General features: G+C 37.2%; 1 protein-coding gene across 2 annotated transcripts in view; it reads left to right on the top strand.

Annotated features, from left to right (window-relative positions):
• The window catches only part of LOC140158524 (aquaporin-3-like), a 36,060-nt gene extending 32,064 nt beyond the window's left edge, over positions 1-3,996 (top strand). Inside the window, exons 6-7 of one of the 2 annotated variants that reach the window (XM_072181642.1) lie at positions 2,117-2,334; positions 3,313-3,996. In XM_072181642.1, coding sequence (XP_072037743.1) covers positions 2,117-2,334; positions 3,313-3,508 — 414 coding nt within the window. In that variant the 3' untranslated portion in view covers positions 3,509-3,996. The remainder of the gene's footprint in view (positions 1-2,116; positions 2,335-3,312) is intronic. The other variant, XM_072181643.1, reaches the window with a different exon arrangement.
• The last annotated feature ends 8,627 nt before the right edge of the window (positions 3,997-12,623 follow it).

The raw sequence follows: 12,623 nt of genomic DNA, 5'->3' as shown, positions 1-12,623 counted from the left end.
ATAGGATCATCTGACTAAACTCAAGGTCATGGGTTCAAGCCTGGGATTTTCAGTTATTGCTACTTATGTCCGGGGGGTAGTGGAGGTACTTATAAGATAAATTGCCATATACTGCCGCCCGGGTAAAAACCCCTGTTTGAAATGCGCAGCCCCGAAAGAACAGGGCAAAAGTCAGCCTACATTTGACCCAAAAGAGCCCTGAAAGAAGTTGTCTACAGGCATAATGTAACTTAATTATCGTATTGCTATGTGCCCAAATTATATAATTATGTATTTCATACTCACATGTACCAGCAAATTTCATCTTCCAATTATTTCTTTCATATATAGTGTAGCTACATAAAACATATTTTGTTTATTATGAGCTCCAGTACATGAAGAGAAATAGGACCTAATGATTAAAATGGATGGATGTTTTCCAAATGTGAAGAGAGTTTTTTTTTTGTTTCTACTTGACTTGTAGCGAAACAAGTTTGTTCTCTCTAATAGTCCAACATATGGATATCTTTTTGTCCCTGGCTCTTTGAATCTAGAGCAGACAGATGGGCAATGCGAACTTGTGAGGCTACTATTGACCTCAAGGCATCATCTTCCAAGGTTATGCAAAGGCTACTGAAATGCTTTAATCGACGTTAACATGGTTAATACGGTTAATGGAGTGAAGGCTTTTATTTTAGGGACTATTTTGTCTCTGGAATAATATCAAGAACACGTTTTGCTTATTTAAGGATGCATATCCGGATCACGTTTTGCAGAATTATTTTTAAAGTTGATTTTTACGATTTCTTTGGATGTAACGAAGACAAAAGGGCCCTATATATAGTAAATTAAAGTAAACCTAACTTTAAAAAGGAAATAAATAATGCAAGTAACATTTCCCAATATTTGAGAAAATCACACATGCACGCACCTCACACACAAAATAAATTTATTGCCACCTTAAACATTGTTAAAGTTTTAAAAATACGTAATTATTATTACTCTAGAGATGCTCCACATTAACTCGAATTTGTTTTTAATATGGCCAAAAAGATCTCACAATTGTTGGCAATCTGAAAAAAAAAGCAATTTTGACAGTTTCAGGCGGGCTGTTTATGAGAACAAGTTATGAGAAAGTGACTAAAATTTTGACTGTAGAATAATTGTATGCTGTATAAAACTATTAATGTTCAAAATTCTTAAACAGTTACTGCCTCACTATACTCCGCTTAAAATAATGCTATCACCCGAGTTATATCGTGTTATATATTTTTCTTATGCTAAAATAAATCCTAGAGTTGTGGTACTTCACAGCGCCATAACCTTACTGGCGGAAGAGAGAAGAAATTTCGGATATAGCCAGGGGCGTAGCCAGCTTTTTTGGTCGGGGGGGGGGCAAAATAAAAATTTTGGGGCACAGACGAAAAAAATTACAGTTGCATCATACAATACATAGAGACAAAAGGCTTCATTGGGCCTGAAACATTACCGTGCATATAAACAGCACTTTAGCACGCCATTGTAATAAATATTTACGGCGAGACCTCAGAAGATCGAGTATCAGGTCTTCACGATGGAGTGAAGATTTGGGCCTCAAAAGAACTCTCAAATTATTAATTATTACGTGTATATAAGCACCGCATGACATCACCGTTGCGGTCTTAATGACAGGACCTCAGAAGAGAAGGGATCCGGGTATACGAGGACCCTGATATTCAAATCATTTCTATCTTTTCAGGCCGGTCCCACCATATTATATAGGAACAAAGCGGTATTATGTACCTTATAAATCTTAAAGGCCCAAATCCTGAGTGTGAGGATGCGGCGCTTATGCAGGTTAATCAGTGTTTGAGGTCCAAATCTCAACTCCATCGTGAGGGTCTATCTTTTCCTGTATTAAATTAATTCCGGATGAACTCCGATATGCTGAATTGTTTCTTACATATGGGAGGAGACTGTTGCAATAATAGCCTCAGAAATACGGAAAGAAGCGATGATCCTTGTCCTTGTCATAGAATGAGCCGTTTGTTATGGATATGGGCTCTTGGAACCGAATTTTCATATTTAAACAGTGACCGCTATAATCATATAGGTTTAACTGATATTATAATTATTTTGTCTGTTCCTTACAACACAGATTGTTGGTACCGCACTTCTGGTAGCATGTATTCTGGCCATTACCGACAAGAAGAACTGTAAGCCAGTGGGAGGCATGGAACCATTTATTGTTGGTCTGGCCTTGTTTGGAATCGGTTTGGCTTATGGATTCAACTGTGGTTTTGCTGTCAATCCTGCAAGAGATTTCGCACCACGTCTGTTTACCGCCATCGCACAGTATGGCTCAGACGTCTGGACGTAAGTGTACACATTTATCTGCATATGTTTGTTCGTTGCTCAAAAACTTTCAATCCACACTTTTAAAATTTAAAGTTGTATCGCAACAGGCGAATTTTTCGGTGCAAATTGCACTGCAATTGGGCTTATTTCGAACGGGGAGTCAATGGGTATAACAAAATGAAAACAAGGGGGTCATGGGGTCTAACTTTCTTTTCTCTCTTTTGTTTTTTAAAGAGGTCATTGGGTATAACATTTTGCAAAAAAGGGTTATCGGGTAGAAAATGTCGAAAAATTGAGCAAAATTATATTTTTTTGGGTTCCAAATCTGCCAAATTTACAGTACAAATTTGCTGTGATAAGAGAATTCCGCATTATTTCATGACATTTTCATGAAAAAAGTCGAGAAAAAGAGGGTCATTGGGTAGTTGAATTTTAAAAAGGGTTATCTGTTACTTTTAAAAAAGCCGATCAGGTATTCTCATAATTCCCCGTGGGCGTGGTATTGGAATATCTTGTGCATGCTGTATCAAATGGTTGGCACGCATCAGTTTCAAGTGATTATGGATATCACATCGAAATACAGTATTCTATCTGCATGGTTTGTGACTTGGCCATACAACTGCACATTCTAGTCATTTGAATGAAGACGATGGAATGTTGCTTAGAAGTTGGATTACCAAAACGCAACAAAACTGATGGGTACCAATTATTTTGATTCAGCAGCCTGTAGAGCCTTTTATGAAGAGCCCAGCATAGATTCAAAAAATCGAGTCACGACAAGTTGGAACAGTTTGGAGGTGTGATTGCTTAATACGCCCATCTAAATGGTATTAAAATTCACGTCATAGGATAGCGATTTCAAGCACCAAGGCGTGAGGAATCGCAATTTCTTTAGTGTTGCATTATGAACCGGTGGGTATACTTTACCATTCATATATATAATTATATAGACTATAATTATTATCATATCCTTTTTTATAAACTTTTTTATTACAGACCCAACGGAAAACACTGGTGGTGGGTTCCAATATTGGGCCCATTTATTGGGGGTCTAATTGGAGGATGGTTCTACTACTTATTGATTGAATTACATCATCCACCAGAAGACGAGGATACAGCAGAAGAGCTCGATCAGATTAATGGTCATGCCAAGGATGGGCCAGTTGCAGCAGACGAAACAACCCCGGCCTGACGGAAAAAAAAGTCATCTATATAATGCACCGATTCGCAATCTTGAACAATCGATTGTACATTAATGTCACTGAGGTCTGCTTCCAAACGCAGCCAACAGTTGCCGGTTGCATTATGCGCACAATTGATTATCTCTGTTGTGAACACTGTCATGACATTTGAATTAGATTTAGTACACTTTATATGTGGAAAATGTTGACGTAGTTTTGACGCCAGGCAACTACCGTCGTGTATATATTATAATATTAAGGGTCAAGTTTAATATTTGACAACTTAAATTTTACAACTCTTTTTATGTATTTAGCTACTTCATGCTGCAATGATCTTGTACAGAATCTTCTATTTTCACTGCCTCTGATTCATTCTGAACTGACTGAAATGTATAAAAAGTGGTCTAACAATATTCCGCACATGAATGATTTAAATCAGGGCTTTAAAAAAATCGAAATATGTGTAAATACCCATATTGGGCACTGTATTTAGGTAGGTTTATTCCTTAAAAAATGTGGAGGCCTTTTTCTTTTATTAATGTTCTAGCAAGGAACTCCAATGATCACAGAAGTGTTTCTTTTATATTAGCAATTCTATAGAAAGCTTCTCAACTTCCTAGACATCATTCTTTCTCCAAAATTTACAACTGAATCTAAAAAAATAAAATAATTTTGAAGTGGCCTCAAAAAAGGAAACGCGAGGGAACGAGAAACACGGTTTTTTTTTTACTCGGCATTGTAAAAATTATACAAATGAAATACATTTTATGTATACGGAAATTGATGGGCCACTTTTTGTTTTATAGTTTCGTGGAGTATAGGTCTGAATTATACACATATGCGGGTCTTACTTTTGTCGCTTACCTAGTACCTCTGTATTGGAATTATGCAAACGGACCATCTAGTAATTACACATTTATAGTGTTGCGTAGAACGAGTGATTTCCCCAAACCTTAGCGTGAGGCCGAATGGCTTTCTAAAAGTGTCTGAGGATGTCAATATACGTAAGGACGGGTCTTGTCTCTGTTTCCTATGCTTCGGTATCCAGTAGATATGTTTGGACACTAGCTCCTCACTCCAAGAACGATTTTCTGCGAATCTAGTCCTTCTCTCCCTGATCTTCAGTATGCTATGCATCGACTATATTTATAAATACGTATTTATAAATACCCACGTGACCACCTCCGCACTGCCACAACAGCTTGATAGACAGGCATGTCTCGAAGTGACCCTCTACAAAGTGGGTGGTCTTCCTGTACATTTGAATGCAAATTAGGCGGTAAACAACACGAGACTGTGCAGCAAAATTTTTTTCAATTACCACTTAAATTTGATGATATTTGTCTAAAGAGTTTCTATCCTTTTCAATAGCATGAGGATTTGCTCACGCTTGCTGGTCTTTGTATGTCGTGCCCATGGGTCACGTGCGTATTCATATATCGAAGGTAGCTGATCGTAAAGCTAATTTTCCACAGATCTCCAAATAATTCAGCATTTTGTAATCTGCTTTTTCCAGTAGACATACTTAAGTTTTCTGTGAAACATTTTGTGTGTGCTGGGGGAAAACGTCGGCCCTTTGGAGTAATTCGTGAGCTTTAAGTAATCTTCAGACAAGTCAAAGTCATTACCACTGGCCAACTCTCCTGATTTTGTTTTCTCTTTTCCAGGTGAAATCCAAGATTCTTTTCTTTCCCACCAATTACCATTCTCAACGCAAAGTCAACTGAAAATCGTATATTTTATAAATGACAATTTATTGGTTATTGCCGGGATCATGTTTACACATTGTTAAATCTTTCTTCATCGGTGCCTAGATCGTTTCTTAAGACAAATTTGAAATGAAATTTTTATAGCCTATACGTTTAGGATTTGTAGTTAGTTTTAAAAAATCATCCGCTATAAACAGTTATATCTGTCATGTCTACGGAGAACGGATTGTGAGCCGGCCAATTGGGTTTGTGATGAAGTTTTTGAGTGAGGTATTCAAACTAGGCGAACTTTGGGGATTTATGAACTGCTTGCGTGGGGTAGTTATAGGAACTGAATCGTACAATTTTGTTTGTGGCATGGAACTTTTTAGAAAAGGGGTTCTTGAATTACCGAATATGCTGAGGCATAGCACAAAGGAGGTGTGATTAACTGGTGATGTCATTTCAGAAACGGTGCAAGATCCTGATCGGCGCAACTTTAGGCCGCCGTCGGAATTAAGTGTGCCTTATTTTAATCGGCGTAGGACTTGACTTGTTTTGAATATTCAGTTAGCATCACCTTTTGAGCATGTAAATTTTAACCTTTTGCTATCACTCTTACTGTTTCATATTTTGTAATTTGTTTTGTACATTATTATAACACTTTCAAAAAAACAAAATTACAATTTGTTTTGATAAATTGGATTCAATGTGCAACTTGCTCTCTTACAATTATATAGGCCTATATATAGGGTGCACAACTTATAAGTTCCCCCTACATACTTTTTAGAATAAATCGAAAAATACATGACGAAATGCAAACATGTAAAAAGTTATCGGTAGCCTTATTTGTTTTACACATGTGGACCAAATTATAGCGTCACACATCATTGCGTTCAGTCACAATGGGTTATTATGTAAAAGAAAAGACCGTTTTAAACAGTGTTAAAAGTTGCATCTGAGTCCATAGGAGTAAACTCTCAAACAATACGGTAGGCCAGGAATATTCATGTGTTTGTTAAAGAAAACTCAATCTTTGGTTTTCAAAAGCAAAGCAGTTGTTTAAATCTTTTCTTTTTAAATGATAAATGGCTGAATTAGGCAGGATATGTACTGCAGTGAGAAAAGACCATGCATCGCCAGTTCATCACTTAAGAAAAGTCACATTTTAATCATGCCACGTTTGTCATATTTCCTTCGCGGTCGAGCAATATGTTTGCTGGATAAAAATGTACCAGTGAAAGAAATTGCTCGTTGTATGGGAGTTGTGCCTAATGCAATTCGAAAATTGAAAACAAAATTTCAGGTGACAGAAGAAGTAAAAAATCAGCCGAGAGCACCTCGTTGACATGTCACGTCTGTTCGTCAGAAGATATCAATAGTAAATCTGGCTGAAACCAGCAACGGATCCGGACTTTCGTAGACAGCATGCGCTGACGTTGTAATGCACTTGTTAACAGTGTAGGAGGACACATTTCCTACTGCACATCTTAGACGTTAAGTTTTATTTCCATTACAAACTCTTGAACAGGCCTGACACACTGTATTGTTTGAAATTTGACTTCTATGGACTCAGGTGCAACTTTTAAAACTGCATATTTTTTACATAATGAACCATTGTGACCGAACGCAATCATGTGTGACACTACAAATTGGTCCAGATTTATAAAACAAATAAGATTACTCATATCTTTTTACAATTTTACATTTTGTTAAATAATTTTCGATTTATTTCAAAAAGTATTAGGGGGAACTTATAAGTTGTGCACTCTATAGTACACATGTATTGTTGTTCCATATAAAGAAGGGTAGCTTATTATTGTAGTGAAAGTTGCTATTACAGTTATGTAACATAATATTATAGCTTATATATACGTGTATATTATGTGATATTAAAACTAAAAGATGAAAAACCAGTCGTCTTTTGAAACTAGCTAGAATTTTGTTTGTGGCGAACCTTACAGTCGAAGTCGTCCCTCGGTTCCTGAAGTTCTGTATACGCGTCTGGTCTAAGGTGTGGAAAAATATACCTTTCCCCTGAGGCCTTGTCCATGGCCTGGCAGTTTTTCCAGGTATAGACGAATCCATATACACGCATTCCTACACCTGACTAGCAGCCTTTAGTTGGGTCCCCGTCGGCTATACAATGCATCCAAAATGTGAAATGATTCGGCCTTGGCGGAAATTTTAAACTGCATTCCATCACCCGTTTTACACCTTCCGCGAAAACACAGGTAGACAAAAGAAGTTTAGAACACAATACAGTTCCAACAGTTGTGCAAATAAAAGCCGCCTTACACCTAGAGAAGGTCGAGGAGGGTTAATAGAATAATACAATAGAGATAATTCCGCAGGTAATCCCGTCGCATCTATTCATAGATGTACAAATGGATGAACAAAAGGACTATGTATGAATAGATGCGACAGGATTACCTCTATTGTATATTATTATTTTATTAACCCGCCTGGTCTTTGCATCTTCTCTAGGTGTTAGGCGGCTTTATTTGCACAATCGGGTGCTCAAAACCCCAGGTTGGTGCTAGCGGGAAACCAAAGATGGCCGACCAAATCCTGACCATGACTTGGCTCGTTGGATTCGTCTATATGTGGTGCATTTGTATCTCTACTGTTTTGCAGTCCCTTGTTGATAAACAATTCATCCCAGCAATACCCTTTCATTAAACACAATGTGATGTGCCCAGAGTAATTTAATTTGATTATTTATAAAAAGTGGGTAATGGTGAATCCAACGGACGAGGACACAAAACACATCAAGGATCATAAATGATACAAGAGGATACCTTGAATATGAACAACTGGAAAGAAAAAGAGCAAGGTACACCAACTTGACGTGAGGAAACAAGTAAAATACAGACTAGACGGTACGCAGAGGGGGACAAAATCAGCAAATGTAGGTATTAGAAGTATGTGGAGTTCGATAGCCAAAAATTACCAGTTCTAACGGCCCACAGAAGTGCTAAACCTGTAGAAACAACATGAATCAATGGGAATACAAACGTGCACTGGAACAAGTGATGAAAATCACTGTGCACATACACATATATACGATAAATCAAACAACCAATGTAGACACAAAAACAGGCCAAGTTCGATGGCCAAAATAAGTGTCAGGAAAACAGTACAAAAGTACACTGGAAGTGATGAAAATCACTGTGCACGTAGCAGACAAATAAAACCAAACAAACCAACAACAACAACAAAAAACAAACAAAACAAAACAGCCGACGTTTCGAGTAGATGAACTGCTCTTCTTCAGGGACACAACGAAAACTACATGCTGTTATTCAAAAACAAATTTAAATCAAAAACTGAAGGCAAGTCCAAATTGAACTCAGTAGCAAACAAGACAACAGACTCGGAGCAAATAAACTGTGTCTTACTCTAAGAAAGCAAGTTCACTACGGATAAGTGTATGTACACAGTGCACAGGTTTAGCACTTCTGTGGGCCCTTGGAACGGGTAATATTTGGCTATCGAACTTTACCGACTTCTAATACCTACATTTGCTGTTTGTGTCCCCCTCTGCCGTGCGCATTTTACTTGTTTCCCCACGTCAAATTGGTGTACCTGCTCTTTTACAATTTAGAGTTATTTACTAGATCAAATTTAAACACAATTCTTCAACGTTACTACATATGTTTGTTTGTTTGTTTTATTTCTTCTTTTGTATCAGAGAAGATCTAGAATACGTCAAGTGCGTACCTCTTTCAAGAAAGGAATTTATATTATTAACACATCTGTCAATTAGTGGAAACAGAGCGAATAAGGAGGCAGGCCTGTTTTCCTGAAGAAATTGTGTGAAAAGTGAAAATAGCACCATTTTGGAGATAGTCAACTGTGCGAGGATTTTATACGCAAATGATATAAAAGTCTACAGTGGATTTCGCTGAACAGTGATGTTCGCAGGACAAGTGAATCAGGATATATATACATCAGAACTTTGAAATCAACAAGAAGAAGGCTAAGTAACATTATTAAGGGGACTCGATCTTTTGTGCGTAATTATAGAGGGCCAGGGGATTCACTCTATCATTAAAAAAATTATTTGAAGAAGTCAAAGAGCCCTAGGAATAAAAACTGTGGTGTAATTCACGCCAGATACAATTTCTTTATACGACAAAAATTAATTTTTGTAATCGATCAAAAAACAGACGTTTTATATCAATTTTAAATTTAGCCTGAATCCGTAAATATGGTACCTCTCGCCCTTTTTTAGGTCAAGGCTATTTTTACCATTATGCAGCGAACCATTGTTGAAGCTATTTCACACACATGTACAAAACATTCTAGAGAAAGAATGAGGACATATAGTGTTGAAAAATCTTTTGTTAATTTCGAATGATAATGTCATGAAGTCGTAAATTTTAAGGTCAAATTCCTAAAACCAAAACAAAACATTGCGACGCAGATAATTCCCGACTTACGCAATTTCATCATCACATCAGTGTCTTTATTATTTGTTTGAAACCTTTCCCAAACGTTCGTGCTATTTATGCATAACACGGCTAATCTATCGTTACAAACGCGTCTTTTTTTATTTAGCAAAAGGCTAAAGATGGCATTATGAGATTTATCTTCTATCATTACACTCATCCGCTCAACTGCCACGGTGGCCGAGCGGTAAAGCGCTAGACGCGTAATCGAAGGAAGTTTAGAATCGCTGGTTCGAGTCCGAACGAAGCCTGTGGAAACTTTTTTTTCCTTCAAAATTTATGATCGCATTCCGAAATGAGTCACTTGTCGGTAAATCATGTATCGTATCCTTAAACACAGTGCCTGTATTTGATTGATTGTGACTGATTGAACGTATTTATGTTGACTCACAAAATTATTGTTAAATCATACTTCAAATCAAAGACTTGGATATTGTTAACTTTATCAAACAGTGTGTTTTGTTTTGCATTCTGAAGTAAATTTGGGAAAAAGTTTTTGGCTGTGCCACATTAAATCGACTTGTAACAACAACACATTCCCAGTGACTGCTCTACCCAGAGAAAAGGAATGAGGAATGTCACCCTGGTAGGGAAATAATGTTTATTATATTCTTTATTTTTTTCTGTTTCATTTCTTCTTTGCACAACGTTCAGTTTTGAATACACGAGCAAAAATATGGATAAAGGACCAAAAATATGAATATTGAATATTGACCCGGGTCCTACACTGTTAGAATACGGTACTGGTTGGCCCCCTCCTCTTTTTGACCTACATAAATGACCTGCCCCTCAACATCAATTCTCACGTCAGATTATTTGCTGACGACTGGTCACACCCCCTGGGTGATAGTGTTCGCGCTCCTGGCTCCTTCTGGCTAGCCTACCAGTCCTGGGCTACCAGTACCAGGACAATCTTTTATAATTTTCATTTTATGACATTCTTTGTATTTTTTATGTATTTTAGCCAAACAAGCAAACAAACAAACAAACAAATAAATAAAATAAATACCATATGAACAGCCCCAATGGGTAAAGGTCAAGTTACCCAACATTGGGGAAATTAGTGAATTTAATAACTCGATGTTGAAGTAAGTTTTTTAAAAAGATCTTCCCGTAGGAACTCGACAACGACCCATAATAGGAGAGGGTTAACGGCTCGCACTACGTACCCCATCACTGGTCTACGCCAAGCTGGCCCAAGTAGACCAATTTCGACAAACTTTTACGTCTTTCAGGAAATGCCATTTCGTAAGACTTGCATCTTGACAATCCTTTTTGGACGGTACAATATTTGCTCTAGCCTTTTGGTTAACGAGAAAGGTTTAGCCTAACTGAATCCAGTCTCTAACACCACCACTATAAAGGCATAGTTTATAGCAAGCCCGGGTAGCAAGCATTCTGGTACCATTTCATGGTTCAGCAAAAAGTGGCATTTCCCTTCCTTCTGAACCTTCTGAAGTTGTAGTCAGCAGGGCGAAAACCGCAAATCGCTAACTATTTGGTGACCTGCAAGCTAGAGGTAACTAGAGCAAAAGTAGGTCTATTCTACTCGAGGTACACAATTAATGCACTTGGCATAGGCAATACAGCTCTGAAACGGGCGGAATATTACATGATGCAGTCATGGTCCATGGCAAAGGCGATTCGACCTTTGTGGCATTAAACCCAGTTAACAGGAAATTAATCCAGTAAATCGATTCAGTAAAGCAAATAAGCTCATGCATTCGATCACTAACGGCAACCAGCTTCGGTCGATTACCCCAGCTGCAGCGTGTGTAAACTCTAATTTGCATAGAGGCTGTACGTGAAATTATTGATTGGCTCCAAACAAAGGATTTGAACCGGTGCACGTAATCATGGCGCAGTGCAGTCCATTCAATCAAATGTTGTCATCAACCTATTTGATCGCAGTGCATTGTTATGTGTGTGAGACGAACTGTCGCGGTTGATTGCAATCAAACAAACGATGTCTTATGTATTACTTTGTTCCGTGATGAAAATCGTGATGTTTTATTTAATCACTCTCGAAAAATGTATTTCTTTTGTAGGCCTATTACTTTGTTTTGTGATGAAAATCGTGATGTTTTATTTCATCACACTTTAAAACAAACGATTTCTCATGTATTACTTTGTTTCGTGATGACAATTTTGATGTTTTATTTCATCACTCACGAAAAATTGATTTCTTATGTATTACTTTGTTTCGGGATGAAAATCGTGATGTTTTATTTCATCATCACGCTCTAAAACAAACGATTTCTTATGCATTATATATGTTTTGTGATGAAAATCGTGATGTTTTATTTCATCACGCTCTAAACAATAATTATAGTTACATGCATTTCAAGAAAAAATCTTATTAAAACGGTAGGCCCTATGTTGTTTAGAAAAATGTAGAAAGTGATGATGATGATGATGTCGATGATGATGATGATGATGATGATGATGATGATGATGATGATGATGATGATGTCTCCAAAAGTGTCCGGTTTGTTTTTCTTGCCCTAAATCGTGCGTATCTATTAATAAGGCACTTCAATAATCAATAATCAGTCCCGTGACGGCCTCCACTAACTAGCTACTAACTTGGGTTTATGGGCGCTGATATTTCATGTTCACTGTCACTTATTTATCAGAAAAGTGCGACCCTTTGTCAATCACCTACAGTACCCAATTTCGGCATACTATTAGGCATGTCCACTAAAAATTGAAGTACTTTTAAATTGATTCAGACCTAACTTATTGGATGGGAATTGATGAAAGAAACATTTTGGCGTTTAAATAATCTTAATCGGACGTTTCATTCCAGAGATATGGCCTTTCGAGTGTCACGGTTTTATATAGGGCTGCTAGAACATGTTAAAAAGTTAAAGTCCAAAAGGAATACTAACAGAAAAGTGCAACTTTAAGGTACTTTTTCTTAATGTATTTATTAACTATCTGATCTGGAACATTATATTTGCTTATAACAACATGAAAATAAG

Source organism: Amphiura filiformis, chromosome 8 (genome assembly GCF_039555335.1).
Source record: "Amphiura filiformis chromosome 8, Afil_fr2py, whole genome shotgun sequence".
NCBI classification, from domain to species: domain Eukaryota; kingdom Metazoa; phylum Echinodermata; class Ophiuroidea; order Amphilepidida; family Amphiuridae; genus Amphiura; species Amphiura filiformis.
The sequence above is the reverse complement of the archived record's forward strand: the minus strand, read 5'-3'. Positions and strand labels throughout refer to the sequence as shown.